The sequence below is a fragment of the Falco naumanni genome, chromosome 8 (assembly GCF_017639655.2).
Source record: "Falco naumanni isolate bFalNau1 chromosome 8, bFalNau1.pat, whole genome shotgun sequence".
In the NCBI taxonomy this organism is placed as follows: domain Eukaryota; kingdom Metazoa; phylum Chordata; class Aves; order Falconiformes; family Falconidae; genus Falco; species Falco naumanni.
Genome location: NC_054061.1, coordinates 3,681,251 through 3,706,331, shown reverse-complemented (window position 1 = coordinate 3,706,331; position 25,081 = coordinate 3,681,251). Strand labels below are relative to the sequence as shown.

Here is a 25,081-nt window from a genome sequence, read left to right as displayed (position 1 = left end):
CTCCCTGCAAAAGAAAGTGAAGCTGTTTCTTCACTATTTTTATTTTATTATTATTCGTGTTGCACAGCAACACTCACAGAAGGCACGCCCAGGTCTGTGGGACGTCCCAGAAGTCAACAAGATATTTGGGCTCAATAAGTGTTGTCCTAGAAACGACGAGCATTTCAAAGCTGTCCTCCTCTTTTCTCAGTGTTTTTGCCCCTTCGCCAGTCAGGCTCCTCAAACCACCACAGCTGCCCAGCTCCCTGCCCTGGCTGGGCAATGCACTCCCCCAACCGAATTAGTTGGTGGATGTTTATTTTTTCCTTGGAGTATGTAAATAAATATCAATATTCTAACCCAAAGACCTCCCAGTAACTAAATATTATTGATCTGAAATTTACCTTAATACTAACAGCTTTGTTACATCTGTACAATAATAAAGAAACAAAGTACAAAGGAGGAATTTGTTTGTTTTATTTGAAGTGCCCACATTATCTGTCAATTTCTAACAACAGAGTTTTCACACTTGATTAGAGAAGTCAAAACTGTGGGTGAAGCCCCTTTCACTTCCCCACCAGTAACAGGAGACGTCACAGCCTGGTTATTTATTAGTTTTAGTCATTCCTCACAGCAGTGACCACTTTCACACCGTATCAGAGAAATCTGCCACTCCGCTGGGGAAATGCACTTGTAAGCAAAGGACACTGGAGCACGCAGCCTGAATTTGGGTCTTTCTAGGTATTAACTTGATATCCCAAGCAGGGTTACCGACAATAAACCCCAACACCTTACATCTTCCTTCCTGTGACCAATTAGCACCTGACAGTGCACTTGCTAAGGATTAACAAAAAATACCTTTCTTATTTTATCGACACGGATACTTGCACGGCAGCTAGTGGCATTCTGCATCCCAAATATCTGACAGACCACACACCTCGCACATACACCCAATATAGATTTTGGCACTCATGTATCTCACTTCTGGGTGGCTGGCGGCTGTGCCGCCGGTGTCACTCCAGCAATGCACTCCGGCATTTCGGAGGTGTCAATCTCCTGGAGCTCCGCGCCCAGAGCTGCTGGCAGGGCATGCCGGAGCACGCTGGGGACACTCACAGCGGGACTGCACAGAAGAGGCCCTGCCGTGAGCCTTCAGCAGGTTGAAATCTCCCTGCCGGCAGTGGAAATCAGTCTCGGTGAGGATCATAGGATAAAAAACAAAGACTTTGAAACCAGGGAAGAAATTATTTTAAACCTCGTCGGTGGGATATGCAGTTCTTGGAACAATGTTTGCAATGAGTAATTGTAGCTACAACAACAGCAACAACAACAACAACAAAAAAGGGTACCTTCAGCCGAACCCAGCTTAGCAAGAATCCTGCTAATGCCGCTTCCTCCACCACCGGCAGCTCCCGGCGGTGCTACCCCCCGATCCCGCAGGTACAGCAGCGTTACAACACAAACAATGGCTCAGTCCTGCAAGGTGCTGAGCACTGGCCCAGCCCAGCCAAGCACTTAAGCTCATGCTTTGTTTAATGATATGAGGGCCAGGAGCTCACTGAGTATGTTTTGTATTTGCCAGACCAGAGCTCAAGTTTTCAGCAACTGCGGGATCCAGTCCTGCATCTCTGACGGAGAAGGGTTCTCAAGCATGCTGCAACGCTTAGCTGGCTGTAGCGGCTGGGCTGTGGGTGCCAAAAGGACAGACACACTCAAAGAGCCGTCGGACGAGCACAGAAAAAAACCCAAAAGCAAAGCTGTAACCGTGAGGTGAGCTGCAACCCCAAGGCAACAGCAGCAGAGCTTGCACTGCTCTCACCAGCATCCCCTGCGCTGGCCACCGGTCACTGGCAGAGGGGACAGCCCCAGCCTGCCTGCCCTTACGCTGCCTGAAGTGCAGAGATGTACAAATCTATAGGAGGGAAGCGGCTGGGCACAGGGCAGGGTCCTGTGGTAGCTGCCACCAGCCTCGGCTCCCAGGGGCTTGGGGAACACCAACACGTGCGGGCGGGCTCCTGCTTTCATTCCAGCTTGTTTTAGTTGCTGGAAAAGGACTGTTCAGAACTTAGTTGCTACTGGTTTATCTGCTCCATCCTCATGTGAAGCCAGCGATGGCAAAAGACAGGCAGGAACATCCACAGGGGTCTCAAGACAGAGGTCTTAAAGGCCAACAAAGCTAAGCCATTCTATTTACAAAATGTCTTAGGGGGTTGTGAAATCAGGCTTACAAGGAATGAGGGATACCATTTAAATCAAAATATTGGTGGACACTGTATTAAAGAGCTTTACATCTTGGTTACACTGAGGCAGCGGCTTTGTCAATAAATTTAGCCAGCTTCACATCTCTCTTGGTCAGCCCACCGCAGTCATGGGAAATCAGAGTTATCTGAACCTGTCAAAAAGGAAAAGAAAGGGGTTACAAAGCCATTCTGACATCCGCCACGTAGGCTGAGCAACAACTCCTTGGGAACGCTGCATGTCTCTAAGGTGAACTGGTTTTACACGGTGCTCCCAGCGAGCTGGACACTCACCGCTCATGTAAATGCTCATTTAAACCTAAAGATGTTGTAGGTGAGGGGGCTTAACAGACCCTAAAGTCTAACCAAAGCGAGCCCCTTCGCAGAATAAAACAGGCTTTGCGTTCTCAGGTTTCATCCAAGAAGAGGTGTCCGATTAAGTAACTCATTCTTTACATTTAAATTCCACGGATCAGTTTCATGAAGAACCTGGGCCAGTGACCAAGCTGCCAACAGCTGAGGCAGGAGCTCAGGCGTTTTGTTAAAAAACAGCACCCTGAAGGTGAAAAAAAATTGTTAAGCTTGATGCAGATTAATTTCAAAAAGAAAAACAAATGGACCGGTGCATTTTGCTATGACGCAGCTGCCTGCACGGGTTTGTTTAGACTAAGCCAGATGACAAGTTGGGCGTTACTTTGTCTCGCCTTTGAGGTTTTGGAAAGAGAGAAGAGGAAAGAAAAAGATAAATTCTGACGATTCTGGAAAGCCAAAAAAATAGTGAAGAGTAGGTGATCAGGACTTTGTCTGGTGCGTTTAATGTCCCCTTAAAGAGGGTGAGCTGAAGGGCTGATGAGGAGGAGCCAGTGCCGGGATGACTCTGCTGGGGAGAGGTGGGGATGTCCTGCTGTGGTTCCGAGCCGCAGGCTGCTCCTTCGCACGTCCTTTCGGTATGTTTTTAGTGATACCGCTGCATACTCACCAAATGCTAAACCACACACCTCGATACAATGCAATGAGAAGTATCAAAAAATAAAAATAAAGGGAGAGCAGTAATTCCCCCTTTCACAGAGCACCTTTCATTTGTGGGCTGCAGTATACCTTGTAACCCTTGTAAATACAAGACCACCACCAGTCAGGTAATATTATAAACAAATTTTATAAGCTGCTATGTTGAGACATAGAGGCCTACAATTTTTTAAAAAATCAAACCTAAATTGAGACTGCTGGGCTCCCATTTAGGTACTTACACATCAGCGGTCTGCCACCCTACACCCCTGGGCTCCGGACTCGCTGCACAGAAAGTTTAAAGACAGTAATTTATTCAAGTTGGTTAAGTAAGAGCTTAAAGGCTCCTATTTTATTTTTAGATCTCAGCCAGAGAGGTGAAGTGACAGGTCCAAACCATGCAGCTGGTAGCCCTCGCAAAGAGCTTGATTCTCGATTCCTCACGGCTACAAACACCTCAGCATCTCTTTAAAAATCTCAAACCTCTTTATGAAGACACCACCTCTTTCCATTCCCTTATCTTGAACATAAACCACAAAAAAAGGCAGAGAGCATGGGCCAGAGGTCTGGCCCCCTTAGCTTGCCGTGCCTGTACCTAGGGCTGGTGACCACGTTACCTTGCTGTAGACATTGAACCATTCTGGGTGGTGATTCAGCTTCTCTGCTTGTAGGGCAACACGCGTCATAAATCCAAAAGCCTAAGGAGAGAAAGAGCAAAGAGGAAAATACTCCTTCACCTGCCTTGGCTGGCAGCGCATCTGCAGGATTCACTCCAAAATCTCAACAACTCCGAGAGATGCTCTAGATAGCTGCACCTCGGGTTTGCAGGTGTTCAAGGAGCATTTCACCTTCTCACGCCACCAATGCATTGCCTGGGATTGCTGAAACCATCCCCTTCAGACCCCGGCAAATCACTCTGCTCGATGTTACCTGCTCCGGGATTCAAAGCCGCTGTATGAGAGCAGTGGTTTTACCTTTGGCATCCAACAGTGAGTTTAAACATCCATCCCAAACCCCTCATCCCTTACTGCATCTTAGAAACATGCCATTTCTAATTAAGCATCGTGCCACAGTATTACTGATACCACTTCCAGAAACATATCCTTTCATGTAACTTTTTTGCTGTCTATTTTACTGGAGGGAGAAAGGCGGCGGGTGGGTTTGCCCCTCTGCTTTATGAGAAAATATTTTCCCTTAAAATGAGTTAAAATAGGTTTCCCAGTCCTCTGCCCCTATATTCTGCACGACATGCTCCCCCAGGACGCAGGTTTTATCACGGGCTCAAGAAGAAAATAATAGCAGGCCCTTGCCAAAATACTTAGGAGCAAATCGTTGCATTATAAAGAAAATTAGAATGTCCATGTAAATCAAGAATGCAATTACGCAGCGGGGCCCGAAGGGCCTTGGTGCGTGAGCAGGATGCCTCTCGGTCGGCGGGCTTTGTTCGTACCGAGCTCCATCCATCGGGGTTCAGGACCTGAATTAACATGCAAAGCTAAAGTAACATCCACGCTGTAGTCTGGTTTGTATTATAATACAAGCAGCTCAGCAAAACCCTACCTGATTTAGGTAGTTTTTCAGTGCTAATTTATGGAAGAGAATGTACATAGCCCGCATTCCACCAAGCGATGGCCATTTCAAACAAACATGTGGTCAATGAATAACATATAATGGTTGATAATAGTTTCAAGTCTTTTTGCCTCTCACAAATTACAAAAACCTTTAAGTAAAAAAAGAATCGGTGCCTGGATGAAGTATGACTTTGTTAGTCGCTTTGCCAGTCAAATGAATGCAAACGTTATAATCAGAGAAAATCATTCCAATGAGGTTTGTCATTTGGAAATCACCAAACTGTCAGCAATTAAAAAGCTTTTTTCTTTGACCCAAGAGCATTCCAAAATTCGGGAAAATCTAACTTCCCTTGAAGCTCTCGCTCGGTTTAGTTTTACTTTGAGTGAACAATTACTTTTAAAAATTTGCAAATGTTTCAGCAGCATGCTTTGAAGCAGAAAGCTGCAAGTTGTGCACTAGATGTTAGCAATGATTTGGAAAACTTCTGCATTAATCGTGCTGAATGATTTTTGATTTAAATGCTTTTAGAGCGTCCATGGGCTTCATAGGAATGCTATTTCCAACAGAGCAACCTAGACACAGAAAGGTCCCCAAAAGTTTATAACAGCAATGCATCTACAGCTGGATTGCCTTTCTACGAATAAACAGGATGGGAAAGAAAAAGAATTAGATTTATAAAACCCCCTACCAGGTTCATGTACGCCCTACCAGCGCCTGTCCGTCCCAGGAACTCACCCACCAGGGCACGCTCCACAAACACAATTCATCGACTCTGTGGCAATAATCACCGCTCCAACGGAAGGCAGGCAGAGCAACTGCGGCCGCAAACCAGGCTACTGAACGGTCTGTCCTGCAGACCCTCCTTCACGCTTTGTGGTGACAAATCCTCTGTGACCGGTGGACCACCATATCCCTCTGCCATCAGTGGACCACCAAATCCTCTGTGACTGGTGGGCCACCAAATCACCCACTTCCCCTGAAGGCAGTAACAAGTCTCCAGCTAGATAAAACGGACGTCAGTCTTAAAACTGTTCGTCTTCCCGAGGAGTGCTCGATTTGGGGCTGTCTGAGCCGTGAAAAGGAATTCACTCTGGCGCAGGGGACCCTCCCCAGGACAGGTCCTGCTGCTCGTTGCTCCAGCTGGCCACGACTGCCCGGCCAGGGCAATGCGGTGGCGCAGCGAAGGACGAAGCCCGCGCGCCTGCGAGGCATGCCCGCCTTCCTGCGTGCCCTGCTCTGCTCGGAGACCTGCTCCCTCGGTGCACGTTACCCAAAGCAACTTACCTCTTGCCATTTCGTTTATTTTAATTCTACACAAAAAGTATGTCCCACTAAGAAAATGAGCTATGGTTCTACCGAGCAATTTCACCAAAGCAATCTCCATTAAGGCCCTAAATACTTCCTTTGCTAATTAAACGAATTGGAACGCTATTGTTTATGAATCACCTTTGTATTTGTAGAGCCATAACCCTTCTTTGGGAAAATACAATTGGCTCTGGAAGGAAAAGATATTCAGGTTTGATTAGATATGAAAACACTATTACATAAAATCAGTTTGGACATTTCTTCACGTCTTGAAACTTGATCGGTAATTTGGTCTAATTGGTGATCAAGGAAACTATCTTGTGATCAATTAAAGTAATTACCGCATTCCGGCAACACAACCAACCTTAATTTGAGCAGGAGTCTGCACTTCTTCAACTTTAATTAAAAATAATGAAAATTATTATGCAGTCTGCAGTGCAAGATCATTGTCAAGACTGCATTGGTGGGCAGAGTTTATCAGACCATCACACATTTCTTGATGAAAGTGGGACAAGTACCCTACTCATGACAAAGACCCAACACAGTCTTGACTTTCACTATATTAGTAACAGAGATCTGCAGCCCCTCGGCCACTAACAAGACCTTTTTCAGATTTTCCCTTTAAAAAGAGAAGGAGAGGAGAAAGAAAGGATTTGTGTATTTTCCAAAAGCCATAAAGAAGTATTTAAAGAGGCTTTGATGTATTAATGTTATGAAGTATTCTGATATTTCTGTAACAGGCATTATTAGGCAGACATTTTCAACCTGATTCTTTTAGGACGTTTGGGCTAAAATAACATCCAGGCACAGAGGGTACTCTGACAGCATCACCCGCGTGACCTGCCACGAGCCATGGAGAGCAGCAGAAGCAGCAAGGAGTGAAACAATCCTGCACAGACAAGGGGATGCCTTGGGTGCGCTGGTATGTCCCTTCCCTTCATGTCTTTTAAGATAGTGAAAGACAGAACTGAAAACTAATGGTGCTTCAGTCAAAACATCACTTGTAAAACTAGATTTTTTAAATACTAGCAGCCATAGTGTGTCTTTATGAGATAAAAATCAGGGCTACTCTCAGAAGAACAAGTTAACCTAATAAAGGAAAACAAAAACCCAACAAACCAAACCTTAAAATAAATTCAGCTATCGCATAATGTTTCAGGACTGGCCAAACTGCTTGTGAAAACGACAAAGTATGCTATCAAAAAATAAGACTTAATGTGACTTTTGTTGCCTGAGAATGGGAAAACCAGGGCCAGACACCGCTGTCAGAAGCGGGAGGAGAGATGAAATTCCATCCACCCCTCAGCACTGCGCAACGCCGCATGGCTCCGGGAGAACCGCGGGATCCTGCAGCTAATCTGCTATTATTCTTCCTTTCACACTTCTTAAGCAAGGAATCAATTCATCTTAATACTTTTTAAACATGCTGCTTTTGCACAATGCTTGCCAACATTATCTTGATGAGTTAGACATCAAAGCGACGCAGGTCGCTGTGTGGTGCTCGTACATCACCCACCCGCGCGTCCCCCGTGATGGATTGCCCCAGTGCATCTCCGCAGCACAGCAGCTGACAGGACTTGACTCGAAAGCGGAGATAGTCGAGAAAAACAGCTGAAAGGCCTAACAATATGACCACACGCACTTTTTATTTATTTGTTTTAAATTGCGTACGCTGTGAAGTACGTACCCAGCCTTCTTAAATCCTTCGGACACCCAGCCAAGGAAACCATATGCTCGTCACAAGTACGTTAAGGTTTCTGCCTCCCATCTGTCATTATAACACTGGAGGTAGCATTAACCTTGACCTTCTGCAGCGTGAGGGCTACCTGTCTTCCCTTCCCCACCCACCCAAGCTGCATCTGTATCATTTATCAGCGGGAAACGAACAAATAAAACCAGTTCTAGTGACATTGTCCTGCAAGGCAAGAGAGGACTATGCCTCACGCATTTGCTTTCCATTCACCCGAGCAAAAAATGCCCATATCCAGCATGTGTTCTCCTGAGCAGCTTGACACTTTTAACAATAATAAACTCAAATCATTAAGGTTCACTTCCAGACTGCAGAAGCTTTCCCATCTCCAGCTGACGGAGCTACCTAACTGAGCTACGGGCCAGCGGATAAAAGGAAAAAGCTCTTTAACGTCGAGCTATGGCAAGTTACGTCACCAGGGCCGTCATGGTATTTCCTCTTGTGCTCTCAAGCAAAATGCAGGGTTTGTTTTACTTAAATTCTATTTATGCCATTAAGAAAGACTTTTACCTCATAAACGTTCAAAAACCATCTCACAAGGTCACATTCTTCATCGGAAAGTGACAACGTGGTTAAAACACAAAAAAAGGAATGCAGCGAGCACTTAGGGAGGTGATGGCAGCACAGCAGGACAGGTATCATTCTCAAACCCACGTGCCTGTTTTGGGATTCCTCCCTGTCGGCATCATCAGCCTGCCCGAGCCATCCCCAGGGATGCTGGCTCCACCTGGCATGAGATATTTTCCTCTTCTGTTGGTTTGTTTTTTTTTTTTCTGGTTCTGCCTGGATTCATCCATGACATAAATCAGGGTGATGCTTCCCCACTGCTCTTCTCCTTTTTAGTACCATTCCAAGAGCAGCCAGACAGTCATGAAGAACGCAACTAAAGGATGCCCCAGCGCAGAGCCAAGCGCAGCTTCTCCCGTCCCCATCTCCCCGGTGCGAGGGCATAAGCCACGGAGCAGCCGGCTCAGGCGTCGTGCCCGCACCTCCCTGCTCCCTCACCCGGTGACCCACCCAGGCACGGGCAGGCAGCAGGGTCCGACGGTGAACACCTAACAAACCATGGTCAGAGATGTGGTTTCCTCCTCTTTATTAGCTGGAGCAGCAAAATACTGCAAATGCAGCCAACCCTCCCATTCCCTAAGCATCACTGGAGACTGCGGTAAGCAGGACTCCTGACTCTGACGGTCACTGATAAAGGGAAAGGATGGAAGAGGAATACTACAGACACACTGAGATGCTGTTTCTGTCTTCAGAACAGAATGTGAAACTCTAAAAAACCCCACAACCACAATTTACAACTCAATTGTTCATGCTTTTCTGCGTTTACAATATTCTTTTAAAATCCAGAGCTGACTGCTGGCATCCCCCAAACTTATCCGCACGCATCATTTATACAAAAGTGAAATGCTGCTTTGCGCTCTAAAAAAAGTTACCTATTTATAGTTGTATCGTGGCTGTAAACATTACTCTCTATGTTAGATCTGCAGCGGCGTATGTGAAAACCTTTACACCATGTTCTACAAAGAACGCCGTTTCTGTTTCTGTCTCCCAACACTTGTTTACAATTATGTCGGTGAAGAAACTAGCTCGCCAGCTCTATATCAAACATTTTTGACAGCAAAAGCACAAACACTGATCTGTTCTAAGTAGTTTGCCACTCTATGTAATCTTGGAAAAGGCATTCTTGCCTTTGATTCTAAAAATGTTTATACTTCATACATTATGCAAATAGTTTTTATATATTAAGAAATAATGCAAGCAAAGCTCAAGTTAAATTAAATTCTTCAACAATAACCTTGCCAAAGCACTGATTTTCCTATTAAAAAAATTATTCCAATTTGTTGATCTTACATTGGATGAAACATACTGTAACAATCTTCATAATTTATGTCCTGTTGGGACACTATGATTTAAAGTAACATAATACAGACCAGCATCACTGCTAATCTAAACCACCTGACCAGATAAACAACAGTTTCCCCTTCCCTCTTCACTGAGGGTATTTCTGTTTATTGTCATATGATTTACCAATTTGAAGAACATGAAGAATAAATGGAGGCAAAGGGAAGCGGAGCTCGGAGGCATGGCCTTTCCTCAACGGGGATGTTTCTCACACAGGTACCGGTACAATGTCAAGAGCCGCGGGAGATGACAGAAGGCAATTTCAGGAATGCTGTCCCAGGAAAAGCCCAAGCCGCTTGCAGCCAAGGGAAGTTTACACTCGCTCGCTGCAATCTAGACCAGGTGTGGCACGAGAAGCGACATGGTCCTGATGATGCTCAAGATGCAGCTCCCCAAAAGGGGTCCGAGTCACAGGCTTCACCTTCTAAGCTCAGCAGTGACCTAAGCTGTGACATCGCTTTGCCATAAAGCAGGTGCAAGTGTAATGTGCCCCGTTTGTGATTCAATTGGCCTGAAAAACAAATGCAAATTTTCTGTGAAGGCCAAGGAACATGGATCAATGCAAGCCAAGGGCCCACGAGGACGGCAGAGAGCACCGACCTGCTCCTCGAGCCTTCTCCGCGCTTTGCCTGCCTCGTCCCCTCGTGCTCGCCAGGTGCGTGAGATGCCCTCGCGTGCAACCCGCACAACAAACCTCACCTTTACCTTTTCTAAGCCTATTTGTATCAACATTTTCATAACTGCTGAATTTAGACCTCTTTTTCTTTTATTGGTGATAATATGATACAAAACTTTCCATCTATTACCTTCTTCCTTGTCACATCTTGACTTTTCCAGCAGCCTCGGTGCCGAGGATCATTTTTCCTATTCTCATTTTTATTACAGTAAGTGATTGCACCTGGATTTCATGAACAGAAAGCAGATAATATTCTCGGTGATTCAATGAACAGACTTCACACCAAAATTCATCGCCTATCCCACCAAAAAGATTTATAGACTCGATGGAGTACAAGTGAGAGAACACGGAGATATCTGAAGGCAGCATAAAAACTTCTTTCTGGGAGCGGTAAAAGTTTCAAGCCTAGGCTCTACTGGGTCAATACAACCGTATCACAAAATACATTCATTTGCTTATAGGTAGATAAAAATAATTATAGTTGCCATAAAGACTACTGCAAAATAAGAAGACATCCTAAATCCCAAGGAAACCTGCAACAAGGTCGCACGGTATTTGTGATATATCACTTCATATAGAAATATTACAAAGAAATGCCTTTTTTTTTTCCTCCCCCGGTTCCAGTTTCTTAGCACTAGGTAAACATACACTCGTAAATATGATTTTATTTATTGAAATAATGTAGCTCTCTATAAGTAGATTTTTGAGAAAAAGAGGGGAAATCATCCCAGGTTTCAGGACTGAACTAGAACATGGAAGAAATCCTCCAGCCACACCATCAGCTTAATGTGGCTCTCCACCTCCCAAGCCATTTTGGTGTGCTTTGTGCTCAAAAATGGAATATAAAGGTTGCACTTAGGAGGTTTGCACCAAATAAAAAAGCTACTTCAAGAAACATGACTTTTTAAAATGAGCTTTTTGCACCCTACCTAAAAACATTAAATAATACAGCGAAGCCCCATTAACTGAGCACCTGCTAAAGCAATCAGCCACTTAAAATAATAAACTCTCTTGGCTGCACAACTGAAAGAACAATGATAATTTTACTTGTTAAAGCAAATGTTTGGCCCAGCAAATCAAACCCCTGGCTGTACTGTAATAAAGCCATCACACAAACCACTATAAAAATAAACTAGTAACAAGGTGCCGTTAGTCCCCAGTCCCAACCTTTGGAATTCAGGCACCCGCGCCCCCTGCTAAGGCGCTCCGCAGCCAACCCGCTTCGTGCCTCTGCCTGACCCATCCTCGACCACACGGTGCCGGCCCATGACATGATGCTACTGTAAAACAGACCAATGAAGAATTAATTTAAGCGAATACTCCACTTCAGAAAGGTGCTCGAACCCTCTGGCTTCTGCAGAGCTCAGGTGCAGCGCAGAAGAACAGGGAAGTTCCTTATCCCATCGCGCCACGTTCTGGATGGGACGGAGCTGGCCACAGCAGAACAAAACTCTACCCTCTTCCCCGATGTATCTTTTTACTCATACACGAAGGAATGATTTCATTCTGCAAACATGAAAGTGAAGTTCACATGCCATACATGTTGCTGATAACACAGGGAGCGCTCAGACAAAATTATCCTTGCTCTTTTGGCCAAGATTACAGATTCTACCAGTTTAATATCCAAGATCTTCTCTGCTGAGTATCCGAGGGCAATCGTACCCTGCCTCTGATAATCCTCTAAATCTCTGCCATTTATGATGCTAAGAAAACATCAAAGAGTGATAAGAAAGGCATCGCTTTATGATGGATGAAGAGAAGGGGTTGGTCTCAAGACCATTTCATCTCCCACTATCCTACCCACTGTCAGCTTCTTTGGGTTTTGTTTTTCTTTTTTTTTTTAAAGACAAGGTCTGCAATTGAAACATGCAACAAAGAAATCACAATGGAGGTGTGAGGCACTTGGAAAGACCCTCTTGGCTAAGCCAGAATCGAAAAAGACCTGAAGCTGTGAAATAAAGCAAATTAAGGAACATTCACTGCAGATCCAGTCAGGGAATCATTTCACTCAACCCAGCTGCTGAAAGCGTCCTACTGTGTTGTCAGAATGCGTCTTCACGTTGGGACAACTCTTAGAGTAGAAGGGAGTATATGATACACGGGGGCAGTGAACTCAGCAGGAGGCTCACCTGGGCCAGCACCTGCAGGCTTTTGATTTATATTGCACTATAAAACCTCAATGTGATTTTGCAGACAGACATTTCAAGTCTAGAAGTGACAGATCCTTCAAAAAAACCCAGAGTAGGAGAGAACAAGCATCTTCCCAGACAACACGTTTCTCTTCAGGGCATCCTTCAACGTCCGAGCAGGTGGGTACCTTGCCTGGTTTGCCATGCCCACCGCTCCCGATGGGATCTGCAGGTCACCTGGACCTGTGCTTCATCTCCTGACTCCGATATTTAGAAGAACGGCTGGAGCAGGTGGCAGAGAAATGGACAAAGGCAGCCAAGTTAAGTTATGTTATTAAGAATGAGACTCAACTAACTGCCAATAATTTAGATGGACAACCTACACTCAAGGTTTCCAACTGCCTTCAGACACCTCCATGTGCTCCAAGCACATGCCTGGAAGTGGCATGGTACATCTGATGTGCAATATTTTAAGAGGTTCCATGGTTTTTTGGTTGGCTGTTCTTTTCTAAGACACAAGGGTTCTTCCGGGCAACCCACACCGTTTGTACATCGGCACGTCTGGAAACGGAGAGACGGGCTCATGAGGGGAGACAAATACTAATTCTGAGTCCTCCAGTGAACATCCAATTTCTTTTAGAAATTCGTACGAGCACACCACAAAGGGAATCCCTTTGTACAACTCTGTTTTTTCATTAGATTGGGCATTACAAGACACGGTCGTAAACCCAACGTCCTGGACCTGCACAGCTAACAGTAGTTTTGCTTCCCACAAGCACCCACCCACTGTATCATGGAATAAAGATTCTCCCAACCAGGGGCACCTTGGTCACACACAGACACAGGTTTAACTGCCTCCTGTTGTTTTCATCACAGCACGAGGAAAATCACACTAGAACATGAAATCAGGACCTTCCCCTAGGAATAAAAAACATTTTCCTGCAAAGCACCCTTAGCGATAAAACAAACCCACAGCGCGGGGCTGACGCAGGACGGGGCTCCCCACTCACCGGTGTGTTCCCCACCAAAACCCTCCAAGACATCACAGCCAGCTTTATGTTTGTCCAAAGCAACTTTTCATCTCAGCCCGACAAAATTAAAGGAAGGAAAGGGCAAGGAGAAGAGGAAGAAGGGAAGCTCTCCCCAAACCCCCCTGCACGAAGCAGGTCTGTAGCTTTATAAAAAAAGGAATAAAAAAAAAAAATTACACTCACCTCACCCTGATAAGCTGCGGCCCTGCCAGTGGCTTTCCAGAGCAGATGTAACGTTTTAGCCAAACGTGATTGTTTGTGAAAGAAATAATTCTGATCAAAACCCGAAACTGCAGCCAGCAGAAGCGCTGCACTTCGTCACGTTAATCCGCCCTGACGGGGAGCAGCGAGCGGAGATTCCTACTGCGAGAGGAGCAGATGCGAAAGGTCAGCACTGGCCCGCGACTTCAAAACCCTTAACGTGTAAAACAGTGTGCATTAAAGCCTGAAACGGCTCACCGCGGGATTAACGGATGTCCGCTAAGTGGGTTTGATGTGCTTTTGGTGAGTAATGGTTAATTTTTAAATAGGGGCGTTGTAGTTTTATTTTAGTTTATTCTGCCAGCCAGAGTCCATTTTTAATTACAGCTGCGGAGAATAATATCCCAAAGCGTGTCTCTCCTTCGCGAGAGTACCAGAAAGCGAGAGCTGCTGGTGTAAAAGGCAATTTATGGTTTGGGAATGTAGTTGGGCATTACTCCAGAAGCAAGGGGATGCAAAAAGTTAAACAACCAAGACAGAGAGATGTGCTGTTTGCATTTAATGAGCATCTTTCCAGCACCCCCATAAAAAAAATATAAAATTAATGTATAAAGAGTTGCAAGACACCAGGTTTCCTTAACCAAAAAAGTAAAGAAAGGATTCCGAGTGACCATCCTCTTTAGCTCAGGCAGCATCAGTCTCACTTGCATTTTTCCAAACAGTGGTCTCCAACTGAATTCAAACCCACTGAATTTTCCATTCGTTTTCCAAAGGTGTTTTAATGAGGAAAAAGCCCAAACTGCAGCTACTGACCTGCTCACAGTTGCTCCTTTTGGTTACACATGTGGGGCAGCCCTGCCCGCGTGGCTGATAAACAGAACAAATGTTGTAATCCAAACAGAACGAATGACCAATTTGTGGGGCTGGAAAAAAGGGGAAACATTTCTTCTACTCCAAATCTACAAGACAGCTTGTGAAATCCAAAAGGCATTTTGACAAACAACTTCTTTTGCGCTTTCAGATCAATGCATGCAACAAGCGTTAAGGCAAATGCTGTAATAATTTTTACTTGAGTGATAATAAATCCATCTTTTAAGGAAAGCATCTGTATTAGAGCCAACTGGAGAGCTGCCCAAAGGTCAGCTGGGCAGATTTAAGCAGTGGCCTGCTTAAATGGAGATACAACAGGTCTACTCAGTGGGGAAAACAGCAATTAGAAATGCCAGCACCCCCAGTAATTCTAAACAATAAAATAATGGTTTATTCTAAGGAGAAATATGACCTAGCTCACCGAGAAAACGAGCATCCCTAATTACAGTTAAGTCACAAGAAAAATTAAATTGATGCAACTTCTTGGACACCTGGGATGGGACATCTTGCATGATGAAGGAGATGAAGGACACATGCCCATTCTGAGTCTTCGACTGAAACATGATTAATTGTATTTAAATATGATTAATGTTGTGATTGATCACTGGCCTGATACTGGTGGTATTGCCATGATACTGTAATGGTGACACTGGTACTGTAACAGTACCTGCCACAGGCAGAAGGGATGCGAGGGTGGCGGGGTCTGTACACACAGCCCCTGCCCGAAGAGGAGATGAGACAGCCCGTGGTATGAAGGGGGGCAATCGCTGCCCACCACCTGCCTGACTTTTATCAGGCACAAATTTCTCATACGCATTAGAGCCGTGAAGCTGTAGTGAAGAGATTGAAAATGATGGTTCCCACACCTGTGAGGAAAGGCTAATTGTGAAGGGCTTGTAAGGACGTAAGAGGCTGCCGATGCACTAAACCAACACTACTTAAACCAATAAAAAGTTGCCAAGTGCAAAGCACTGGTCTGAAAATATTCTGCAGCACAGGCTGACTTTGCATATGGGTGTGTACCCTGCTAGCCATGCTGGCCATGAGAAGAAAATAAATCCGTTATTTCCCAACTCCCAGCACTGAAGGTTTAATTTCTGCCTAGACACAACCCAGCTCCGTATCTCCACCACTGCAGACTGCCTAGCTTTGCAAAATTTCCTACTGCTGGCTGCCAGTTAACTGGAAGCATCACTGGCCACAGGACCTGCTGAGCAGGGCACCGGTGTCATCTCCTCCTCCTCCTCCTCCTCCTCGGCCAGGGAAGGAAACCCGTGAGCCTTCAAACAAGCCATCTCCCCAGAACTTCTCCTCCCACCCTGCCCAGCTGCGGGGTCCGTGCCTTCCGCGGGCAGTGCCCGGCACGGGGCAGGCAAGGGAGCCGCGGCCAGGTCCCGCAGCTGCACCCTGACCTGCCGACTCAGAGGCGAGAGCATTATTGACTCAGTCAATCACAGGAATAAACTGAAGGAAGGTGTGACCATCCAGGAATCGTATATTTTTACTGTGCTCCGCTCGGAGACACTTGAGCTGGTTCATTCACTCCGTTTCAGCCTGCAGTTTAACCTCTGCCAGTCCCGAAAACTTCATTATCAGTTTCTAATAAAGGAAAATGTCAACAGGCAGATATGCTAGAAATTCATTATTTTCAGATACAAGTATTTTATCAACTTTGTAAATCCGCTCATAAATAATTCTGATTTATTGCAAATCAGTTATTGTATTCATAAACGCAGGGAAGTTAGTGAACAACATAAGCAACAGAAATACTTTCATAACTTTGCAGGTGCACAAATCACAGCATATGGGAGAGGACTCAAAGGATAATGGAAAACGAAGCGGTTTAGGAAGGGCTATATGAAAACCAGCACCTACCTAGGCGGATAAAAAATAACAATTTATTTTCATTCCATGGGCAATCCAATGCACAACTCTAGCAGGAAGAGCAAGGAGACCGATCCTACACGAAAAATAGCAATTCCCCCCCAAACGAAAGAAAACAGGTTCGTCTTTTGATTAGCACAAGTGACAGTCGGGGCTGAGGCTGCTCAGGCTTTGAGGTTAAACACAACTGACATAAGCTGCACCTGAATCCAATCAGTCCCTGGGCTCTGAGAAGATTCACACGCGAGGACTAAATTTGTCACAAATGGGTTGGTTTCCGATCCTCCTGTAGCCAACTTGCTTTATTCTGACCCCTATTTAACAAATCAACTTAATGGGCACTGGGAGTGCTATAAAACTTAACAATGGAGTGATTTTAACTTTTAAAATACAGTTATGAAGCAAAATGTTGGAGAGCTCCTTCAATACTGGAAATCAAATTAAATCTAGACATTTTTTAACAGTCTTGACAGATATAATCCTAGTTACCATGTAAATTTATGGTAAGCTGCTGTGATATTAGCCACAGGTGCTACTTTTAATATATGGCCCGCATCTGGCTGGGAATAAAATTTCTCAGAGGACTGAAAATGACCTCACTATCAGACAATGGAGAAGAAAAAACCACAAGACCGCTGTGGCATATAAAAAGCTGGAGATGTGGTCCACAAACGAATATTTAACATAAAATTCATTTTAACTCTGCAGATTGTAGGTTAAAGGATATTATGTTTTCAATACGTAAAAGGCGTGGACATATTTCAGCCAAACAGCCAAAAGATTAAGTACATCAAGTGGCAATGAAATACACTGCCTTCATATATAAAAACAAATTTTCCAATCTTTGATCAACGCAGAAGACAAAGCAACGTGCCAGGAGTAGAAAAAGGAAGCGTGGATGCAGATTACATTACCGGGACTGGCACCAAGTACCACCATCAAAACAGATAAAGAGTATTTCTCGCATATCAATAGAGCATTGCATATGAAGAGAGCTAGCAAATTTGGAAAGGAAATGTAAAGTGAGAATAACAATTTATTTAATATTTCTAGATTTTTTTGCACCATTTTAAGGAAGTTCTCAAAAACCGAGACTCCACAACTGCAATGAAACACGCTTCTATTCTCGCCACACACCATCCTCCAAAGCACTTCCTTACTGTCCCCTCCGCTCAGGCTCATCTTTCGCCTGTGTCCTGTAGCCCCAAAACACAGAATGGATTTAAAATAGCTTTTAAAACTCTTAGAGCACTTGATTTCCTGTCATTTTATAAAATGACGTTAGAGGTCTTATGGAGACTTCCTACATGATTTTTTTTTAAAAAAAACAACTTTAATTAAAAACTTACCCTATGAAAGAAAGCAGCTGTAAATGCTGAACCTGACCATCAGCAAACTTGCCCACCTTTGTAATTTCCTAACTGCATTTTCTGCCTTTGCATGATTACCTAAGGAAATGCAATCATACAGGCAGTTGCCCCTTAAACCCTCTGGTCAAATCCAACCAGTTTTGACAAGAGACATGGAAGTCTCCGGGTTAAGATGGTCCTGCCAATTTGGTGCAAATGAGCAGTTGGGTACGGGGCCCAAGGGGAGCGCTCAGCACCCCACGCTCAGAGCCCTTCGCAGCCGCCTGCCCAGCCCAGGACCGGGCTGAAGATGAATCTGGGGGAAATTCAGATTTTTAAGCCAGGTCTGGCCCCTTTGCAGAATCACCCCTCCTGAGGCACACTGACCCAAAACGCTGAGAAAATCCCACGAAATTCCTGAGATAAAGGCCAGGACACTGAGGTCCTTGGCAACCCTCCCCTCCCTCAATTGCTCAATGACCAACTTTCAACATTAGTCCCGACGTTTCTGCTGGTTCTTTTCTGAATTTGCAAAATGATAACTGGGAGAAGTTACCGACATGATCTGGAGGTGTAAATTAACCTTCTATCCAGATCCTGAATTTTCTTTGGGCAGACTGGAAGCAGAAGGCTCGCTCCACAGCTGAAAGATAAAATTTTGTTTCAGTAGCGCAAAGATAGGCATGGACAAGAGCGTGCCTTCTTGATGCTACACAGCAGCCCGAAAGCCTCACTAGCCACTTGGCTCTTCCCTGCAGACAGGGAAAGAACCCCTGAAGAAGCTCCCTGACGTGGCCGGGAGGTTTATGGATGCTCACCGGCACCCAGACGCGTGGCAGGGCTCGAGACTTGCCATGGAGTGGTCCAAACCCACCCGCTCCCCCCGAACCTTGCTCACAACCCGAGGTTTCTGCCGAGCACGTGGAAAAGCAACTCAACCATGGGGCTCCTGAGCAAGTGCACCCAAGCGAGGGTCCTGGAGGTAAAAGACTCCGATTTTAACTCACTGCTGCCTCTGCTCTTCAACAGTGGCAACAAGATGCGGCGGCTGCAAGGTATAAGGAGGAACAGCTGCAACACTGCGATCAGCACAGCTTTTCTAGACACGGTGCTCTACAACCGTGTTGCATTTGCATTTCTTCCCCCACCACTGGTGTATTTTATATTTCATACAAGATTCAGAACACCCACCCACCAGAAGCCTGTCTTACACTAAAGAACAATGGGAACACGGAGCTGCAGCCACCGCCCAGCACCAATGCCACCCAGTTCAGTACACCAGGACTGGTGTGTGGTGGGCAGCTACAGCAACGCATCTAGCACAGGACTTCCAGCCGGGACCCTCGGCTGGTTTGCAGTTCAGAGAACCGTGCCTCCAAAGCCCATTTTCATGAAAACGTGTCTTCAGACTAACAAACAGCACCAGCACTTTCAAGTTGTGGGTTACAAACTAATTCCATGAGCCAGAATTGTCATTAGCTTGTCAGCCTTACAAAGGCAGCCCACGGCTGATCGCTTTTAACCGAGCTAATCTCAGTCTGAAAGCTTCAGGAATCTAAATAACTCTTGTTTCACAGAAGTTTCATTTCATTCTCATGCTGAAAATAATATACATAAACCAAGCTCATGTCTACACATTTGCACGACTTTATAATAAAAGTTGTGTTTATATTCTTAACATCTGTTGACATACACAGACTTTGTAAACCTGGCATAGATTTTAAAGCCACAGAATTTTCCATGCATCATGAACATTATCTGCGAGAAGCAATAAAAAAAAAAGCAATGAATACATTAATCACACCAATATCATCTGCAAAGCATAAATCTGAAATACCTTTCATGTCAGCTCAACTATTTATTTTTTTTACACACCTGATTTTACACCATCTGTGAAAGGGCAGCAGTAATCTGAGGAAATCATATTTCTCAGTCCTTTGACTTTTACTAAATACTTGCACTTTAAATATTGTAAACAGAATATTTATTATGTGAAATGAAAGAAGCTGTACCTACAAGTTCAGGTTTTTTCATTGCAGGATTAAATTCTCCCAAAGTACAATGCAGGCATAGCTCCACTTTTGTCATTTGTTCCCTAGGTCATAATAAACACAGTATTTACTAATAGTCGCTATAAACATAACCATCGATAAGCATACATGCATAATGTTAATTTACTTTCAGCTCCAACTTATTGAAAGGCAAATACTTGCTCTCTAATACCAGCTCGGGATCGAATACTCTCGGGACCTGCATGTCGAATCCTTTGGACTACACAGGAACGGCCTCTGCCTGTAACTGCAAGTGGGGGCCACGACAGCTAGTTCATACAAGTCAGCAGGTGAGATTCTGCCTTCAGATATTCACCTACAGCCCCGACCCAGCCAGAGCTGCCCAGAGGATCCAACCCACCCGCCCAGCTTGTTCTCCCGCCCGGGTGCAGAAAGTTCAGCTCTGCAGCCAACGCCTGCCCTCTGCTCTCATTTCTGCCTTACCCGACATCCACAAAGGGCAAGCAAGAGTGAAAACGTTTGTACCAGTATCTCCCAAATAATTCAAGTGTCAATTTTTTTTGAGTACCCTTTCTAAGGCAACATGTACTATGCATACTTCACCATTTATTAATGAGCATATTTAAACATACTCAACTTTCTGTATCGGTATGTGCTTCATCAGTCTTCAGACTGGGAAGATGCTGATATCTACTTATGCTGTAAAATAGAGCTACACAGTCAAAACACCGCAACTTTGTAAATGTTTGCCAAAGCGATGGGTTTTCTAGATATCTGCGGGTGCAGCACAGTGATTTGTCTCTTGACCTGTCTGTTGGCACACTGCCCAAGTCCATCTGATCAAATTGACTTATTTATTTCAGTGTGTAAAACCACTTCTGACTTAACTCAGGGTGTGTGGGGGAAAAGTCATTTCTAGTTGTGCTGAACCAACAAAGCCTGACCATGCCCTGTCAGAGACACTATTTCATGAATGTTCAGAGTGCAAAGGCTGAAAAGCTCAACTTCAAGGGTTACTTCTATCTCACTGGTGTCAAAGGTGGTCTCCACTGGTTGCTCCAGCTGCAAGCTGCCTGCACATCTCCCCAGGGTTTCATATGAGCTCCCTCTCACGGGCTTCCCTCCTTCGCTGCCCTCTGAACTGTCTGATACGGTTCAATTTGGTCTGTATTAACGTTCAGGTTTGAAGTGCAATCCAGGAAAAAATGTACTGGGGGCTCTGGACATGCTCCCCGCGCCAGCACCATCCTGCTCGTGAGCCGGATTCTCCTGCAGTTGTTTTCTCTTCCACTTTCACCCAGCTCAGAGGGGCCGGGAGCACCTCACCCACCTTGTCTACTGCCTGAGCTTTCCTTACCACAACAACAAAAAAAATGCATCAGTGTTACAAATTGTTGTTTGTCTAAGTCCCTGCAATTTACGAAAAAATATCTTGGTCTGGGTTTAGGCATAGCCATGTAAATAAATGGCTCACAGCACAGCTCTGGGCCCCTAAACACACCAACAAACCTGTGGCTTCCCAAAGCCTGGAGCTCGCCACGACCCTCCTGCAGCGAGGAAAAGAACCAGCTCAGCAAGAGCCACTGCCCGAACAAAACCCTGGCTTTCCTCTCCCACCCAAGAAAGCGCTCACCCCTCCTTCAGAAATAAAACCAAACGGAAATGCAGGCTCTTGCAACGTGACTTTTTTCAAAGCAATGTCATGATTCTTCAGAACGCGATTTTTTAGGGGAATGTAGCTGACCACAGATCTCCAGATAAATTCAATGTTTTTAAAGCAAGTTTCTAACTGATGCCTAAAACGCGTTCCTGCCAGTTTGAGACGTGGCTCAGGACCCCGACTCCAAAGAAAAACCCAACAAGGTCCAACCAGCAGTGTGCTGTGCCGAAGACACTGCGAGATCAGCTCCTATGATTCATTCAGGAATACACTAGAACTGTCTTCCTGCTTAGAAGGTGAAACGTATCATGTTTTCCCCAACTTATTTGCCAAAAGCGTCTGTTCTTATATCTACCCATTTTTCTCAAGTTCTTTCCTGACAGAAATGAACCTCACCAGTTACATATTAGCATTCACTTGCAAGCGCTAGTAATGAAAAAAAAAAAAATTAAAAAATCAGGGTCGGATATTATTTGTCTAGTGCCATAGTCCTGACCCTGACCTTGACCCTAATATGATAATCAAGAAATTGTAATATTAGACCAAATTTACTTAATAACTACAAAATGGAATTAATTTACTCCACCTAATGAGATCAGAATCAGAGAGCAATGCGTCGAGGCAAACCCAAGAAGGTTTGGCGCCACAAGGATACTCCCAAATTTCTGAATATACATACTTTCCCATCAGGACCGTATGGAAATCAAAGCAATTACATTTCCTTTATATTACAAGTAGTATATAATAATAATTACCTGATTAAAATTTTTGAAATTGAACTCTTTGTAGATGGCATCTCTTTCACCTAACTCAGACCAGCCCGAAGCTTTGAGATCAAGTAAAACTTGGCTCCTCTCCTCTGTCGTCAGCCAGTGAGACTGAGAAGACTATTCAGGGAAGAAAAGAAAAACATGACACGAGTGAGGCAGAGGTTGTCTTTTGTACAACAGTAAGAAAACCACACGATGAAATTGTGGTTACGGACTGTAGAAAGGTAAGGAGGTGGAAAATTCACTGTACAGTTTCTTACTGTTTATAATTTCACAGACCAGCTTAACTTAAAACAGACAAAACCCACCATTTCTGTTTGGTCAATTAAGTTTGGCTAAATGCTCTTCCACGGGAATGGGAAGGGACGCCAGCACACCTGCACCCATCCCTCGTTCATCCGAATTACCCAGATGCTCTAACGCTTGAATTAATTTTCAAATATACCACTCATATAAAGGATTATTTACATTATATGCCAAATGTACCATTATAAGGCTAAAAGGGATACTGGGAAATACCTATTTCAAAAGACAGAAGTAAACCAGGAGACTGCATCCTACCTAGCCTGTATTTTACTAGTCCTAAGCAAGCAGGAATGGATTTAAAGATAGCACTGTGGAGTTCTGTAAGCCATGAGCTTTTTAACTAACAATGAAGAGAAAAAAAATTGACAATACAGACACCATTACGAGAAGTTACACGTTACTGGTATAAGCACTCGATTCTGCAAAGCCCCTGCGTTTAAACAGGTCTTCCTTGAAGCAGGAGTCCTTCTGGAGCCACGGGGAGCACAAGCAGGGATGTAACAGCACACCGTGAGCTTAAATATTTGAGTCAGTACCTGACTCATTCACGGGGCCTGGGCCAGACCCGGAGGAAAGTTCTATGAGGTGTTTGGAAGCTGTTTGATATTTTTACTAAAAGCAGAGACTAAGGAATGAGTGATTGCAGAGATGACCCTTTCTGACAGACGGGTCTCAAACTCCTATCAGAAACGCAGCGCTGGAATGGGAAGGAAGCACCTTTCTCCCCAGCAGGGCAGAAGCCAGATCGCTTCAGGCTCTCCATCAGCAGCCAGAGCAGCTTTGCGAGGGCTTCCAGACAGGGGACGAGCAATTTTGCTCCAGAGCTTCACCCAGACACCGGGGGTTCGGGAGCACCCACCGCCCGCTCAGCAGCTCAGGGAAACTGGTGCCTTTGCCAGTCGGCACTGGCAGCTCCGCTGGAGACAGGCAGGAGCCAGTGCCACCAGATGGGGCTGTGAGCCCGAGCAGAGCAGGAATTAACGCAATTAATGCGACTCCAGCAAGGCTTCAAGATGCTGGAGCAACATTTTCACCAGTATTAAGGAACAAAAAATCACTGTGTAAATCAAACCGCATCGCTCCCACCGCTTGCGTTCAGTTGGATACACCCAGTCCAAGCGATGGGTCTTACAGGTCCCAAACTGAATTAATTTAGGCTTTTTACGGTTCAAACCCAACTTTGGACTCGCAGGAATGGAAACACCCAATTTGTTGTTGCTCCAATCGCAGTTGCAGGAATGAATTTCTGACATTCTTCTTTTTCCAAGCATATACAAAATTGCCGCTGCCAACAGCTGCCTTGAAGAGTATTATTTTATCTGGCACCAGATGAAATCGCTAATTTACAAAAAATCGGGGGGGGGGGTGGGCGAGCTAGCAAAGCCCAGGCCTATGAACAGGAGGCAGCGCACGGTTGGTTCCTCCAGCTGGCAGCAGAGATGCTCTCAGTGGGTTTTGGGGATGCTGCAGTTGCCTCCCCGAGGCCTCGCCGGTGCTGATGAGGCACCACCGGCCCTTGAAATGAGACGGTAAGAGTTTTTAATGGAAGTAGGGAGAGTGCGAATGACGCAGCCCCGCAGCACGGCAAGGGCAGCGTTCCGTTTAGGAGCAGGTTACAAAGGCCCCGTCCCAAGTCAGCCCTGCAGCTCATGGGGACCGTGAAAACGAAGCCGAGGCGGCGGGAGATGCCACCTGTGCCCCAGCGCAGACCCTGCGCTGCAGCCGGGTAGCACCAGGCAAACGCCGCCGGGGCACCCAGGGGCCCTGCACCCAGCCCGCCATGTGCGGCAGCTTGGACCCCGCCATTGGGACTCTTCACTGGGAGAAGGCTTAGGGGAAAAGAGCCAATTTATGTGATTAGCATAATTAATTAAGTTTATGTAATTCATGTAAAAAAACTACAACGTACCAAAGAAAAAAAAATTACATGGGATGAAAAAAAAATAATTAAAAAAAATATTTGCATTACAAAAAAGAAATTACACGCTCCCCCCAAAAATTTATGTTACCAAAAAATTTACCCGGTACAAAAAAAAAAAAAATTAGGTAGTACAAAGCCATTATAATTGAACGGCACAAAACGCGGCATGTTGGAGGGGGCCAAACCTGCGCTTCAGTTCGCACAAGGCACGATCGCACCGCCCCGCCCCGCGCCCCTCACCATGGCCGCTCCCCGCCGCGCCGCGCCCGCCGCCCGCCGCGCCGCCAGCAGCGCCCGCAGCCCGGCCCCGCCGCCGGGCATGGCCCGCACCGCGCCCGCCGCCGCCGCAAATGGCGGGCAGGGGCCGCCCCCCCACGGCGGCCTTCCGGGGCGGGGAGCTGCCGGCCGGGGGGAACGGAACGGAACGGCCCGGAACGGCCGCTGCCCGGCGCCGGGGGGACCGGAACGGAATGGCCCGGAACGGCAGCTGCCGGGCGCGGGGGGGGACCGGACCGG

At 45.6% G+C, this 25,081-nt stretch overlaps 1 protein-coding gene across 4 annotated transcripts; it reads right to left on the bottom strand.

Annotated features, from left to right (window-relative positions):
* Nucleotides 1-436: 436 nt before the first annotated feature.
* On the bottom strand, nt 437-24,856 carry PCBD2 (pterin-4 alpha-carbinolamine dehydratase 2). 4 transcript variants are annotated; one of them, XM_040603327.1, is made up of 7 exons: nt 16,539-17,018; nt 14,607-14,716; nt 13,776-13,955; nt 10,563-11,938; nt 9,883-10,267; nt 3,839-3,919; nt 437-2,371 (listed from the first exon to the last, which is right to left on the bottom strand). In XM_040603327.1, exons 5-7 carry the CDS (start codon nt 9,937-9,939, stop codon nt 2,276-2,278), a joined length of 234 nt encoding a protein of 77 aa, XP_040459261.1. In that variant the 5' UTR covers nt 9,940-10,267; nt 10,563-11,938; nt 13,776-13,955; nt 14,607-14,716; nt 16,539-17,018; the 3' UTR covers nt 437-2,275. The 4 variants fall into 4 exon arrangements, with proteins under 4 accessions (XP_040459261.1, XP_040459260.1, XP_040459262.1 ...); XM_040603326.1 differs by lacking the exons at nt 9,883-10,267; nt 10,563-11,938; nt 13,776-13,955; nt 14,607-14,716; nt 16,539-17,018 and adding exons at nt 19,913-19,991; nt 22,324-22,455; nt 24,806-24,856; XM_040603328.1 differs by lacking the exons at nt 10,563-11,938; nt 13,776-13,955; nt 14,607-14,716; nt 16,539-17,018 and adding an exon at nt 22,324-22,423.
* Between the last annotated feature and the right edge of the window lie 225 nt (nt 24,857-25,081).

What these genes read in the sequence shown, in the direction of transcription:
- PCBD2 (XM_040603326.1), bottom strand. Translation starts at nt 22,364, where the DNA reads ATGCCATCTACAAAGAGTTCAATTTCAAAAATTTTAATCAG. An exon ending in ATTTCAAAAATTTTAATCAG is followed by an intron (nt 19,992 to 22,323) that starts GTAATTATTATT and finishes ATTATGACCTAG; the next exon opens with GGAACAAATGACAAAAGTGG. An exon ending in CAATGAAAAAACCTGAACTT is followed by an intron (nt 3,920 to 19,912) that starts GTAGGTACAGCT and finishes TTCTCTCCTTAG; the next exon opens with GCTTTTGGATTTATGACGCG.